Consider the following 15,576-nt stretch of genomic DNA (forward strand, 5'->3'; position numbering starts at 1 on the left):
TTGTGAAGGTGACAGAACATCCCCCCCACCCACCCACCCAAGTCTTCACATTGAAAATAGTGGTCTCCACACTCCTCACTCATTCACTGAGCACCCCCATGAGATCTTAGCAATTTTTTTCAACTGAACTACCCAAGAGTAAGTCCCTTCTGGAAGAAGAGTCTACAAAGTCCATCGGTTCTCTTTTGGCAGGCTGACAGCTCCTGGATTTGAACATATTAGACACAGAGAAAACTTCCTACGCCAATTCTGAGGACTTTCCCCCCAGATTCAGAAAGCTTTTCTTAAACTCCAGGAAACAGAAATGAGAAGGGGGAAGGAAGGAAGGTTTGGTGAAAAAAAAGAGGAAATAAACCGCATAGAATACATATTTCCCGAACCGAAAGGACAAAAGAATTCAGCTAACATATATTAACCTTTATTCTATGACAGAGACATAAATAATTTTATGAATTCATATGACCTGTACAAAAGACAAAATAAGATATTGCACTAAGTTTAGATATGGGATATTTGGATTTAATATTAGCTAAACAGATAAATATATACACTTTAAGGAATTAAGGCAAAACCAGATGATACTTTCAAACACAACAGAGGGCTTGAAAAATAGGTATAATTAAAAACAAGGGCATCCCATCTCCTGTTAATAAAGTGGTCATGTCTAAGGGAAAAAAATCCCTTAGGTTTTTAATAAAGTGGTTATTCTCAATCATGTTAATTCAAGCTGAGCAAGAAAGTATAGGATTTCCCACGAAGGAGGGTGGTTTAGTGGAGGTTTGGGGGCTGAGCACTTAGAACTCAGGTTAGCAACCCTTTCCTTGTCAGATTTATGATCTATTCTTCCTATTAGAAAATATAATTTGGAAAATATGACTCTTTCACATATATAATTAAAATACAACTATGAAGCATTCTTGTTTGTTAAGGGAAGTCATGTTGGTGATCTCGTAGGGTAAATTTGCGGGTGAGCCATTCATTACCCTATTTGCAGAGAAGACACAAAGCCAGTCACTGAAAAACAATCCCCAGTTACCGTAAGAGAACAAAACAAACTTATTCCAAAGGAATAAAAACGAGTAGAATCAATATATCAACACAGCACACAGTTCTTTGGCAGTATCGCACTAACCGTTGATTGAAGTCAGAACTTGAGAGTTTTCTAATTCTTAGACCCGGTTGCCAGTCTTTTAAAAAACAAATAAATAAAATTCCACATCTGCAATGAATTCAGTGATTCCAGGAAATTAAATTCAGAATAAACTTTGCGGACAGCTTTTAACTGTTACACTTGAGCACAGGTACATGGTATGTCTGCCGTGAGTCCCCGTCCACGTATACTGAAACGCACACACACACAAAAATAATCTGTGAGACTGTGTATTGGTTCGGACAGGCTAGAATCCTTAAAGAGAATCCATATTCACCATGAGGAACCAATAAGAGACATCAATCCGATGATGAGAAAATGATCTTCCAATAGCTCAGGGGTAGGCCACCCCTCCCCTGGATCAACATCATGGAGGAATCGAATCCTATAGAGGAAACACCAGAAAGCCAGAGAACGTGGAATATTGCCAGCCTCCAACCAAGTTACCTTTCTCCAGTTTTAGGTAAACTTTATCCTCCTTATCCAGGTAGAGTAGCACGCCATTAGTGGCAGCTTCACGAGTAACATCTTTGTCCCCGGCAAAGGCAGATATTACTGGCTTCCCATTTAACATCAGGTTAACCTATGAGGGAAAAAAAAATCACTGAAAACATCTACCAAGGCTAAAGGATCATGTCCAAGATGACAGACCTGGTAAGATATCTCACGCTCGGCAAATTCATCCCAATTGTGGTAGCTGCACTTAGTAGGTCCACTGACCACTGCAGTGGCTACACTTGGTAGGTCCAATGGATTGATTTCTTTTTTTTTTTATTAGAATAAGGTTGTTTAGTTTGGTTTCTTTTTTAATTTCTCCCATAGAAATGTCCTGAAATGCCTACAAAAGAATGCCCGTGGAGGACAACCTAGCCTTGCGAAAATTGGCCTCCTTTCAACACATAAAGTTTGCTGTTTTATTTACTTCTCACATTCGATAGCAATCTTTTGGTAATGAAGCAAGCCGAGGTTCCCCATATATTAGTAAAAAGCAGCCCAGTGCCCTGAGGAACCTGGATACAGCAAGACTCTACCAATATCTTTTTCAGGTTACTAGTCAGCTACAGCAAGCATAGTGCTGAACATCATTGGGAATTATGGAATGTGTGTGGAGGCGGGGAGGGGTGTTGTGATTTCTTTTTTTGTTTTCCCTGTTAACGTATATTAAAAATAATAATCACCACTACTAGTGAAGACTTTGATGACGGGTAATTAGCAAAGAACCAATCATTAATACATTCAAAATTATTAACAAAAACTCAAAATGTATCCACTTTTCTCCTGACCACAATGTTGACTATACTGTGTTAAACATTACACAAATTTCTAAATACTGGGGCCTGGGAAAAGCTGGGACAGCTTTTGCATGCTAGTAAATTTCTTTACTAGATATTCATTCCTTTTATGTTAAAAAAAAAAAAGAACTGGATAAATTAAATCTGAGGATGATCAATTTATCCATTTGCTAGGAGCTGTAAAAGTGGCAGGATGGTTTGTAATTCCCCATTCATGTGGCCATAATATACAACACGGACACTGAGCATAAGATAAAAAGAATGCTAGAGTTCCATACACATGCTTCAGTGTAAATGGGTGTTAGCATATTTGAATATTATAGGAACTTGCCTTTGAGTGGAAGGTCAAGCCTATTACCTGAGAAAGCACAACACAAAATACGTTGCTAACAGTGTGACTGAAATCTCTAAGAATTCACCAGCATCAGAGTAACTGAGGATAAACTAAAGCATACGCAGAGAAACACCCTTTCATAAAAAGTGTATTTCTTTCACAGATTTGTTTTTAACGGTTAACTGATGCTCATAATTTTTAACTATGATAGCAAATTTGTTTTATTTAACGTACTTGCAAAGTTCTGCTAGTCTGGTAAGTTTCTTCCTTACAAGTTCAAATAATTTTTGCAAGTGCATTAAATGAGATCAAGATCTTATGAAGAGATTTGTGCCACTGAGTATTTACTTAGCCGTGTTTTTTAAATGGTTGGTTGTTATTAAGGTAATACATACAGCTGTTTATTTTTCTATATGTTTCTTGTCATAGGCTTTAATGGATGTAATAAAGAAGAAAATTGGAAATTAAGTGTTTTAAAACTAAACTGTAAAGATGGCTGTTTATTTTTATAATGAAAACACATCTTTGGATAAACACTTAAATACATAACCCACTGCCAATAAACACTGCCGTTTGGGGGTAGAGAGGAAGCAGGTCAAAACACATACCTGGATTGTTTGGCTCTGGTAGACTTTAATTACATGAAAGCTGAAACTGTAAATGCCTTTTCTTGGTGCTACAAAGACAGACTCCAGGGTGAAAAAATTGCCCACGTTTACTAGGATCTACAAATAAAAATAATAAATAACAGTAAGTGATTACAATATTCTCTTCTGTAAGTAAAAGAAGTTTCCTTCCTTCCTCCTCTCCCTCCATCTGTCTCTTTCTCTCTCTCTCTCTCTTTCTTTCTCTCTCTTTATTTCTTTCACAAGTAGCTTAAGAAACCATAGAGAGTAAAACATTGAGTTCTACTCTTTTCCTCTTTAGTGACTTGGAAACTAGATTTGTGGAATGGAAGATTTTTCTATCTTTTAAGTGGTATAGGAAAAAAAAATAAAGTAACTACTTTGTATTCATGCTTCAATTTCCAGCAAGGCCTGATGGCTCTGGAAACATCTAGGTAACATGGGAGGGCTTATAAATATTAGCTTTTTCTGGAGAGTCAGATAAAAGGCATCTGCCCTGTATTTATATTCCCATCCTCTACGAGCCTTTGCAATGTCCAGAGATGACGTTTCCAAGACAGCCAATCGGCATCCGTGGGCTCTCTGCAGTCATTCCTGGACACATCACACAGAGGCCTGGGCACCCCCTCCACCCTGTGACATAATCCATGACACTGAATAGTGCACAGAGTGATCTGAATACCTGGCCCTCCCCTGAGCCTCCGCCAAGCTTCTCCTAAGATCCATGGCCACTTTTTTCATTCCTCGGCCGTCTAGGCCTTAATTATAATATTTTGGCCGTGACTCAGCCTTTGCAGGTTGCCAAAAAGTGAAGCACAAAATAAGGACAGACTATGGAATCAGTTGCCTTCTTGTGTTCCTGCCAATGTTATCCATTATCCTCTTATCAATCACCCGTTCTTTATTTAAACTTCAAGGGTCAACAATGAAAAGTAGAAGAAGGCGCTGTTTCCTAAGAAAGCAACAATGCATTCTGTATTCCAAGATGTGCAGCCTGTTTCTACTGGTTATGAAATTAACTCTGAATTTCAATAAGGGACCTCTTAAACCCAATTTGCAAATGTCACGTAAGTCCCTCCCTAGGAGAAGGAGAGTGGGAATGTTTGGGGGTGGGAAGTTGTAAGATAACTGGGGTTTATTTCATGTCTCTCCAAGAAATAAATCTGTAACTGGCATTCAAAAAAAATCGGATGTCTCTATAAGGATACATTTCCACTGTATCGATGGCAATCTGCCACTCTCTCTTCTAAATGCTACATTCGTGCCAGTACTAAGCCTTTTGCATAATTCCCTAAAAACATACTATCACCTCTGAGCAATGCACCAGAATATAGTAACGGGTCGAGTAGATGTATCAGGTTCAACCCTCGACTTAAAATAGACGTATGTGTATGATTTTATTCTGAGATTTCACTTTCTTCCAAATAATCTCAGATTTCTTTCTCTGACCTGATGATCAATGATCCTTCAACAACCAATCACTAACTATGCAATAATCCCCAGCAGAGATGTTACAAAGATCTTTTTCAAGCACATTTAAAATAATTTCAGGTACTTAGCGGGGGCTTCCCGAATCAGATACAAGTAGCACAATTCATTAGCAATAATGGAAATGTCTGATTAGTGTTGACTACACACAAGGCTGGATGTTGACTCTACATTGTAATTAGAGCATCCAGGCACAGAGAGATTTATAAAACTAAATGTGTCATCTGGTCTCTAAGATGCGTGGCTCCCCAAACAGAAGAACAAATCCTCTCCTCTTCTAATTGACGGAAAGGTCATGGAAAAGAATGCATTGTACACTGCAATGTCCAAAAGGGTCCAACATTTAATTAATGCATTAAAACACAAACCAGGGGTGGTGCTAGACTTTATTTCCATCAAGATGGAAAATACTGCACCAAAACCCCAAAAGGGGCTGCTTAATTCTTTAAAAATTATAGCTTTCAGATAGTAAGCCCCAGAGAAGCATTCTCTGTCTGGCCAGCCGGGGAGCGCATTACTTAGGAACAATTAAGTAAGGAATGGAAATGTCACCTCATCCCTTCGCTGCCACACGCTGCAGTACCACTTAACCTGTGTTCCTACACATGTGGCTTCACATACAACGGTGAACTACACAAGTGACTTTGGAATTTAAAAGACTCTGGGTGCTGTGAGGGCTGAAATTACAACCCCGGAGTCGGGTTTCCAGGTTTGAAGACTCCTTGCTAAAGCTAAGCGGATACCCCTGGGGCTTCACATCAGCCAAACCCCAGAGCTCCAGGTGGCTATAAAGAAGCCACAGATTGCATCAGGTCCTCCCCACCCCCTACCCGCAGCCCCAAAATCAGTCTTTCCCCGGTAATTTGCAATTCTCTGAAAGGACCCGAGCAGGGGGCCAGGAGCCACTGGCTCCCCAGCGCTTCCCAACGGGAGCTCCTCGCAGCTGCCCGTCCTCTCCCTCCACAACTTTTGTGCAAGTACCACAGAAAGGCTTTCGGCTGCACCGTGTGTGGGGATCCTGGCGGCAGACAGGTGGGCGAGACCTGACCCAGCCTCCGCTGCCCACCCTCTGCGGCCACCTGCCACAGCTCTGCACGGAACGGGGACCCCCAAAGCTCTCTGTCTGGGGAGAAGCTCCTCCACCTGGAGGAAACAGATCATTTATCCCGAGACCGCGAGGGTACCGTGGGAAGTGCCTTCAGAGGGGGCCTCGGGTGGGGTTGGGGGGGCAACTCTGGCCAACAGGCCGGCGAGGTCCAGGGACCAGACTCCCGACAGCTCCTGTGGACCTGTTGCTGTGAAACTCGTCCCGAGCTCTTGTGGCCGGCTCTGCGCTCCCAGCGCCCCAGCAGCCTCCTCCGGAGGCCAGGAGGGAATGCAAGGGGGGCGGGGGGGGGGGGGACAGAAGTTTCTGACCCAGATGCATTTGGGAAGGCGAGTGCCCAAATGATACCCCCGCTTAGCCTGACCAACTTAGCCTGGGCGGGCAGCCTGGGTCTGGGCGGCCGGGAGGTCATCCCCCTACCCGCGCGCGCACACACACCACCACCACCACCACCACCACCACCACCACCACCATCCATGCACACACCCGGTGCCCTGCATCCCTCAGGGGCTGACCTGGTCGAAGTAAATGATGCGCGTCTTGTTGCTCATCTCGGACGGCTCGTGGTTGGTGCTCCGCACCGCCGAGAAGGCGACCTTGGAGTTGGCCGCCCGGACCGAGATGCCCAGAGGGGAGGAAGACGAGCCCTTGGAGTCCGTGGCCGGGTTCGAGTCGCACACCACCAGACACTTGCCCTCCAGCACGATGGGCTCCGTGTCGTTCTGCGCCCAGACGGGCAGCGCGGGCAGGGTGAGGGCCAGCAGCACGGCCGGCACCACGGACAGCGCCCGGGCCCCGGAGCCCATGGTGAGCCGCGTGGGCAGCCGCCGCGGGGCTGGCGCTTCTGCTCGGCCGCCCGCCTCCTCCCCCCCCGGGGCCCGGCGCTCGGCAGCGGCCCGCGGCCAGAAGGACGGCGCTGCGGGAGCGGCGGCGCGCGCGCTTCCCCCGATGCTGTGGTCTGAAGTCAGTCTCGCTCGCGCTCCCTCGCTGGCTCTGTTACCTTTGTCCTTTACTTAGGGAGCTCATGCAGAACCCCCTACCCCACCTCGTCCGCCCCAGAATCAGCCCTGCCCGGGGCCCCTGCAGCCACCCCTGTTCCTGGACATCTAAGAGTCCCCAACCCCTCGCGTTCACACCTCCAGGAGGAAGGTGGGGACCGATTCTCACCCCCAAACCCAAGCACCCGCAGGTGGACGGCGGAGCAGGGAAAACAAAGGAGACTCCAAAGGAAAGCCTCGGGAGTGGCGGGCGGGTGGGTGCCGAGCGGTGCGGATGTCGGTCCCGCGCGCGTCGCGTCGGGCTTGCGGCAGGGACGGATCCGGGAGGCAGAAGGGGGCTCCCGGGCTGAGGAGGACGCGGCGCTGTGCTCTAGCGACTCCCGCTTTCAGAGATGCGCCTCCCGGGCGTGGGCAGGGGGCAGCGGCCAGCCGGGTCCCGGGCGCGGAGAGCCCCAGTCGCGGGATCCGAGCCAGCGCGCAGGGCGGCTGGGCCGCCGGGTCCTCTCCCGCCGCCGCCGCGCGCCCCGAGTCCCTGCGCACAACTTTGTCCCCGCGCAGCCGGGAGGGCGCCAGGCGGGCACACGCGCGCTATTTATAGGGGCGCGGCGTCCGGCCGCCTCGGCCTCGGCCTCGGGCTCGGGCTCGGCCCGCTGGCTCCCGGGAAAGGGGGAGAAGGAGGCGAGCGAGCGAGCCCCGCGAGCGGAGCCAGCGGGCGCCCGCGGCTGCTGTCTGCCGGGGTCCGAGCGCCCCTCCCCGGCCCGGGGAGCGCGCGGCGCGGAGAGTGTGCGCCCGGAGAGACGCGCGCACAGCCCCGCGCACAGCCCCGCGCACAGCCCCGCGCACCGCCCCGCGCACAGCCCCGCGCCCTCCCGGCTCCGCGCCTGCTCGCCCCTCCTCGGGCTGGGCGGGCGGAGGGGCCGCGGCTCTCCTCGCCCCTCCCCGGCGCGGGACTCGGCCGCCCGGCGCCCCCCGAGCCGAGCGCGGGGCCGTGGAGCCCGGGCGGGGGTGGGGGGGCGCGCTGCCCGGGACCTGGGGGGTCCCGAGCCGGCCCCGAGGAGCCCCGGGGAGCCCCGGCGCCTGGCGAGCTGGGGAGCCTCGGGCCGGACCTGACGCCTTCCGCGCGGGGCCCCTGAGCCTCGGAGGCTGCGGGGGCGCGCGCCTTCCCAGCCCGACCGCGACTGCGCCCCGAGCCAGGCCAGAGAAAGAGTGAGGCAGAGTTAGCACGGCGAGAAGTCCTCGGAAACCATAGCCCTAAAAAAAAAGAAGAAGAAAAAGCAAGCAAGCCAACTCCACTGCTGAGAACACAGCGCCTTTCTCCCCCGCGGTGCGCCACCCTCCCCTCCGGGCCCCCCCACTGCCATCCTGGCCTCTGATTGGCAAGATTTAGCTTCCTCCGGGAGGGAAGGGCTTGGCTGCGTGAACCTGGCCGAGTCCCTTATCCTATCCGTGAGGTCAGGGCTCCACTATGTAAGGTGCTGTTCTGTGATGCTTTGGGGTCAGGTCGCTCCCTTCCCAAATTCCTTTTAGACTCCCAGCTGACAAAGGACGGGCACCGCATCTTGCATCAAAACAGCCTCCCCATCAGCCATTCTTTTTTTTTTTTTAATTTTTATTTATTTATGATAGTCACAGAGAGAGAGAGAGAGAGAGAGGCAGAGACATAGGCAGAGGGAGAAGCAGCCTCCATGCACCAGGAGCCCGACGTGGGATTCGATCCCGGGTCTCCAGGATCGCGCCCTGGGCCAAAGGCAGGAGCTAAACCGCTGCGCCACCCAGGGATCCCCCCCATCAGCCATTCTTGACTAATCATTCATCAAAGGGATGTCTGGTGAACAATGTCCCCCACATAGACGGCTCCCCCTCATTCCTTCCTCCTTAACATGGATCCAAGCCTCTCCCCCCTACAGAAGCCAGACCTGCATCTCCAGCCTCTTCCCCTCAGAAGGTCCGTCAGGAGGGCTGAATGTTGAGCCATAAGCACCACACAACGGCACTTCCAGTTGTTATAATTGGGAATACTTCCACTGCTTGGTATTTCCCTGGCTCCGGCTTCCCTATTATCCTGCAACTAAAAAGTCGATGCCTGGAGCCAGTGGGGCCCCCAGATGCTGCTGCCACTGGGACCAGTATCAGTTCTGACCGGCAGGTGCTCCTGCTGTGTGCTCTTTGTCATCATGTTGAATGTCACCAATCTAAGCTACAACCCAAAAGGCCTTTTGAAGATGGCCACCATTTCCCCCAAGCACTGATGTCACACCCTGAGTAACTCTGTTGGTGACTGAATTGGTAAATACCCCATAAGCTATCTTCCCCACCAACCCCAATCTGCTCTCTGCATCTTTTCCTTCTCTGGGAATCTTCCCTCCTGCAAGAACTCAGATTTAAAGTAACCTTTTGCCCCCCCTTCCTCTTCTCCTCACCAAAGTATTTATGCCACAGCCCCCAAATCTAGCAGACAGACCAGATTAAGGACTCAATAATCGATTATGGAATGACTGGATGCTTCCAGGTAGAGCAGAATTACCCTTCATCTACCTAATAGTATTAAGCTGGTATATAAATGAATCTCTTTCAGTAAAATTCAAATTCTAAGCCTCCTAGGTAACCAGAGATGAAAATCTTGGTTTTTCTATAAAAGAGGCTCCCTATTCAGGATGCTGTGAAGAGGAGGAACACTGCATTTCCTGTTGACTCTTCCTAAGAGAAGTGATCTGGGGTTGTGAATCATAGGGTCTTGTCTCTTTTGCCACCACAGCTGATTGAACAGGGGTAGCCTGTGGGTTTCAGGGCTGTCAAGCCATGTGACACCAGAAACCCATGACTTGTACCTCCTGACTGAGCAGATGAATTGGGGCCTGACAGATTTTCTCTCTTTGGGATCTGAATGAGATATTGAGATGGCTTCCAGTAAGCACTGTGTCCTTTAGAGGATAGGTCTGTAGTCTCCTGAATGGGCTATGGAAGGGCCACATGCTGGAAGAAACATGGTGGAAGGAACAGAAGGCCTGACCATATTTACAGATAGAAGCCAGTTCTGGATATTGCACACTTCTGAGACATGGAGGGTGTGGGGGAGTGAACAGTGAATGTCCAGTCCTGATTCCCACTCACGAGAAGCCCAGCAACCCTTCCATCTAACTTTAGGTTCCTCGAGAACCACCTGTGTCCTTGCAATAAAACCCATTTCGCTTGAGCTCATTTCATTAGCCTACTCTTGTTCCTCACTATCCCAAATCCTCACTAGAACAACATCCCAGAAATCATATCACAGCCGGCCATGCGTCTCCTGCCAAAAGACATTAACGAGCCCAATCCCCTGCCTATGGGAAATGTTGTCCTAACATTTGGGGAAAGGAAGCATCACCTGCTCCTCACCCTCGCCTCCAGTCCCACATCCCCAAGAGAAAAGAAGCAGAATCGAGTCCAAGTCCAGCAAGAGCACAGATCTTTTTCTTTCTTTTCCTTTTTTTTTTTTTTTCAGTTGGAAACAAGACTATTAGAAAACCTAGTTGTGTTTCAAATATTTCCCCGTTCTGAGATTTCCAGATTGTACTTGATGCCTGGAAATTTTGTTCCTAGACTCTTAATGATTTCATTTCTCTGCAGTTGGGCTCAACTCGAGGTACATTGGTAAATTACATTAGAATCGGAACTGGTCTTGCATAGGAAAGACTACTCCTGAGGTCAGTAAATTCCATGACTGACTGTCTAATCATCCCCTAGAGAAACCAAGTTCCAAGCCAGCCCAAGACAGTAAGGACCATGAGCGATTTTCTGTTTTGGAAGAAAATGTCTCACAGAAGGCAAAAGCAGACCCAGGGTCTTCACCTGGAAGGACCTCATCTGAAAAATAACCCCATGGTTGAATGCAAGAAGACTCTGTGCATCATGTAGCACCCCCAGCACCCCCAGCTCAGTCACCCCACAGGTAGAAAATCTAGAGAAAGAGAGAGAGAAAGAGAGAGAGAGAGAGAGCAGTGGGAGAGACTCACATCATCATCAGACTAAGGTCCACTGGGACATTTAGCTACCCTTGGCTCCCTACAGTGATAGGTATCAGCCCAAGCACGATTCGTCAAGGGAGACTAAGTAGCTTGAGGATAAAAAGGCTCTGTGAATAACCTATACGATGTGAATCCTGAAAGTTGCAGAGCAGTGTTGAGTCAATCCTCAGGACTCCCTCTGGAGACAGCCAGACTACTGACTTGCTTTGTATGAAGAGGGTGTTCTGGGGGAAAGTAGATGAGTGGTTTAAAATCATTTCTAATTGACTTTACAATTTGAAAATGGTTTAAGACACTTCATCTCTGCAGTCCCCTCCAATCACCACACTGGACAAGGTCTGAGGTTAACGTGGCGGCAAGCAGGCAGGCTTCTGGGTTGCAGTCACAGACAGATTCCAATGCCTCTCCTCAGCCTTCCCATAATACCCTGTGCTGGTGCCATTCATTATGTTTTTCACAATTTTCTGAGTTGTTGATTTATTTGTCCTGTTTTCCATGCATGAGCAACTCCTTGGGAGCCCAGGATTTAGCAGAGAGCCAGTAAGTGGGGATGGGGGAGGAGTTTACTGAAAAAGTAACTTATCATTGCCCTTATTTCTCAGAGAGGAAATAATCTATCATTTACTCTCTCTGCTACAGGTATGATAGGGAAAGTAAAATTCTTTCTAAAATTTTGAGGGGCTCAAAATGTTCAGTCCACCCGTAGTTACTAAGAATGGAAAGCCAATGAAGCACAAAGGGGGTTTATTGGAAGGACCCTCACAGAGTCCAAGGGCAGAACTGAGCTTTGGGAATGGAATGAAGCCTTGTAGATAGCCCAAAACATTGCCTGCCTGCCCCCCTCTCTCTCTGGTTTGTCTCTCTCCCTCCCCTCTCCTTCTCTCTCTATCCCGTCCCTCTCCATCTCTCTATTCCTATCTTTCTCTCCCTCTCCTTGACACAACTGTGTTATTCCTTTTGTTCACTGCAATCTAGCTTCCTCTGAAGCCTACATGATGGACAATGGCAACTAATAACTCCCAACTTTACACACAGCAGATCCATCCACCCAGAGGACACCCCAGAAACCCAGGGAAGACTCACTGCCCCATCTGATGTCAAACGCCCATCCCCTTGGCCAGAGAAGCAGAACTGGACAGCACACAACTGACTCCCAGCAAGCAGGTGTGCTGCAGGAGCAGGGTCACGGGGAGAGGACCAGCCTTACAGGAGTGGTGCAAGTAGTATGTAGTGGCATGGAAAAGAAAAGATACGCATTCTGTACTGTGCGATCCCACACTGATGGTCTCTAAGTCCGTACAGATACAGATATGCTTGAATAAGCAGAGGGGGAAATATGAAAAGCTGGGCAGCAAACTGTTGGCTTTCAAGAAACGGACAGGAGGAAAGAAAGTCCCTTATTAACTTGGCTCAGATGTCTACTACTGGAATGGCCACAGCAAACATATAGGATAGGGGGGTTTGCATTTAAAATATATTTTTAAATTTTTTTAAACTTAATTCAAGTTTGGAGAGAAAAGGAGCTAACATGCTTTCTCATATGCGGGATTGGCTGAACAGCAATTTTCTTTATTTTGTTATATTGATCCAACTCTAAGAAATCATTCACTCAACGTCTAGAAAAATGTTCAATAAGCCTCACAGTATACATTTAAGAAAAATAATTACATTGCAACTAATAAAGAAACCTCTGATCACATTTTAGATTCAACTTGGCTCTTTATATAACACGTAGGGGAAGCCCTAGCTCGGCACACAATATGTGCCTGGTCACTGTTAGTCTCCGCTGCACACATAAGGAGGGTCTGAATATAGAGTCCAAATCAATGGGTCCTATTTATAAGAATCTGCCGAGAGGCTTACCATCAATGCAGACTCTCTGTTGCTACTCTGAAATGATGGTTTTTGCCCATGAATTGGGAATATGTTTATGTACTAGCACCCGGGTGACCGTGAAGCAGATGGTACTTTGACTTTGTAGAAGCTGCTGGTGGGGTGCCTCCACTAAGGGTCCATCTGCAGTCCGGCTGATTAGCCTTTTGGTTGAAAACAGGGTATTTAGAATTATCTTCATCTCCTACTAGTTTGATGTCCATGGGGAAAGTTAGAAACCTTCCTTTAGGCAGGAAAAATGCAATCATAAAAATAACATTCAGTTCCTAGCTCCCTGTGGGGGACTGAACAGGGAAATGTATGGAGGGCACCCAGCATAGTATCCGGAACACAAGAGGTGCTTAATTAAAGGAAACGATTATTACCATTAATTTATAGAATCTATTAATGATTAACTGTGAGTGGTGTATTGCGCACCCTGGACCAAGTCCCATCAACTGTTGGCGAGCATTGGCCACATGATGGGTTTGCCCAACTCTGGGCTCAAGCTTTTAAGTGACACTAAGGCACCAGGCAGGCTTGTGAGTCCCCTACAAGGGACAAAGAGCTCGATTTTCTTTTTCTTTCTTTCTTCCTCATTCTCTTAAGCATTGGGTCTCATCACTCAGAGTATCTAAAAGAAGCATTTAACACAAATAGATTCTCCAAAGTGAAAATTACGCGGAGAGTCAAGAACAGCTGGCCAGAAACAGTCATTACAGCAACAGGAGATTCAGAAAAACATTGCAGTTGTCAAATGCCCAGGTGTCCTCATAGCCGGACAGAGGTATCTTAAGGAGTTGGTGTCCCAACTAGTTATTTGGCAACTGGAGGGTCCTAGACACTTTTAACTGTCCTGGGTTTAACAGTATGCATTGCAGGGAAGAAAGAGAGAAAGAGTTTCATTCCAAGAGGTGACTCTCCTCACCACTGACTGCATGCTGTGGGCACCTGCCAGAGAGTGAGGGGGACACCCGTATCTGCGGAGGTGGCTTCCTCTCTGTCACCAGCCTCTTGTACTACTGAGCATGATTCTGGTGTTTATGGAGAAGTATTTTCCCCCACCACTGCCACTAAAAGCCAGCCAACCACTTTATCTGATGCTCAGCTGAAGGAACAGCAACCTGTTTCCACTCTGAAGGAAAAGCTGGCTGTGGTGGCTCCCTGAGAGCTAGTGCTCAGACACCATGGTGAGAATTCTCAAGAGTGTTTGAGCAGTTTCTCCTTGTGCACTAACTTTAGAATCTAATCCTCGAATGTAATGCAGCTCCATTGGTTTTTCTCTTTTGTTTAGGGGAACCTCATGTGTTGATAACGCCTCACAATTAATTGCCACGACTCATCCGAGCGAGAGATAGATCTTACAGCCCCCACTTCACAGATGGGGAAATAGCAGGTCTGAGTGGTTACTGCCAGAGGGCGCTCTGCTAGTCAGCGAAAGTTCTGGATTTGATCGCAGGACACCTGCTGTCATGCCCAAAGCTCTTTCCCCTACAGCATACAGCATAGAAAGGTTGAAACAAAAATGCAAGGGGCTTCTAGTAGGTTCAGAACTATTTTTCTTCCAGTTGAATAACACCGAATTCAGAAGAGAAATTGCTTGTGTTCCTAGAATTATTATTATCAGTAGAGGGCATGTGGGAGTGAAACTTATGGCAGAAGAAGAAGATAGGTTTCAATCTTTATTTTATTTTTATTTATTTATGATAGTCACAGAGAATGAGAGGCACAGAGACACAGGCAGAGGGAGAAGCAGGCTCCATGCACCGGGAGCCCAACGTGGGATTCGATCCCGGATCTCCAGGATCGCGCCCTGGGCCAAAGGCAGGCACCAAACCGCTGCGCCACCCAGGGATCCCAGAAGATAGGTTTCAAATCACAGAATATTTAATAAAAGCTACTGACCATAAACTCACGGTGGAGAAGCTACATGTGCATGTGCACACACGCACACACACACACATGCACACATGTACAGTAAATATATTAAATAAATATGTATTACATATTATAGATGTAATTAAATAAGTGGTTAGATCATTTTATGACCTTCTCAGAAGCTTCTTGTGCTTTTCATTTAGAGTGCTTACCGGAGTGGCAGTTTGAGACTCGTGGGTCTTGTTATGTGACTCAGAGTATCTACGACACTGGAAGTTCCATGAAGGCAGAGGTGGGCTGCCTTTTCCTGGTCATAATCGATGCCCCAGAACAGTGCCTGGCACATAGCACAGGGGATGTTAGATGTTCGCTGAAGTTCATGAATCAAGTGGTATGGCAAAGATTCTGACTTTGGCTACCTTCTCGGAGTGTACTTCCAATTAGAACACCAGATAGTTGCAAAAATTAACGTTTTTCCCTCTAATTCTCACTAATTATTTATGATGTGTAAGAAGCCATCCTTCCGTACTTGGAATTTAATATGTTTCTGGGAAAAGAACTGTTAAGTTGCCTTTCCTTTGCTGGACGCCCATTTGCACAGCTGTTCCTTATTTTCCACTCCTCCAGCTGGTGTATGAGTATCTTACTTCTGGCCACGCTACCAGCTCAGCCTCTTTCTCATCTCTCCTTTTGGGGGGGGGGGAGGTTGCAAATGCCTCCTTTGCTAGGTTGTGGCCTCAGTGAAGCAAAATCTGCCCTGCTCTGTCCCTTGCCTGCTAATTGGGTACCTGCAGGATTCCAGGAACAACTCCAAGGTGATGGGCTACGG

General features: G+C 47.7%; 1 protein-coding gene across 1 annotated transcript; it reads right to left on the minus strand.

Moving 5' to 3' along the window:
* Positions 1-402: 402 nt before the first annotated feature.
* On the minus strand, positions 403-7,614 carry CBLN4 (cerebellin 4 precursor). Its single transcript, XM_025470449.3, has 3 exons — positions 6,511-7,614; positions 3,385-3,501; positions 403-1,733 (listed from the first exon to the last, which is right to left on the minus strand). Exons 1-3 carry the CDS (start codon positions 6,799-6,801, stop codon positions 1,536-1,538), a joined length of 606 nt encoding a protein of 201 aa, XP_025326234.1. The 5' UTR covers positions 6,802-7,614; the 3' UTR covers positions 403-1,535.
* Positions 7,615-15,576: the final 7,962 nt, after the last annotated feature.

Source organism: Canis lupus, chromosome 24, assembly GCF_003254725.2.
Source record: "Canis lupus dingo isolate Sandy chromosome 24, ASM325472v2, whole genome shotgun sequence".
Classification (NCBI taxonomy): Eukaryota; Metazoa; Chordata; class Mammalia; order Carnivora; family Canidae; genus Canis; species Canis lupus.

Bases quoted from the DNA above. Each gene is read 5' to 3' on its own strand.
- CBLN4 (XM_025470449.3), bottom strand. From the start codon at position 6,801: ATGGGCTCCGGGGCCCGGGCGCTGTCCGTGGTGCCGGCCGTGCTGCTG. The intron at 3,502-6,510 runs GTCAGCCCCTGA...TTTTATTTGTAG, and splicing joins GCATCATTTACTTCGACCAG to ATCCTAGTAAACGTGGGCAA. The intron at 1,734-3,384 runs GTATGTGTTTTG...TTTCCCTCATAG, and splicing joins ACCAGAGCCAAACAATCCAG to GTTAACCTGATGTTAAATGG.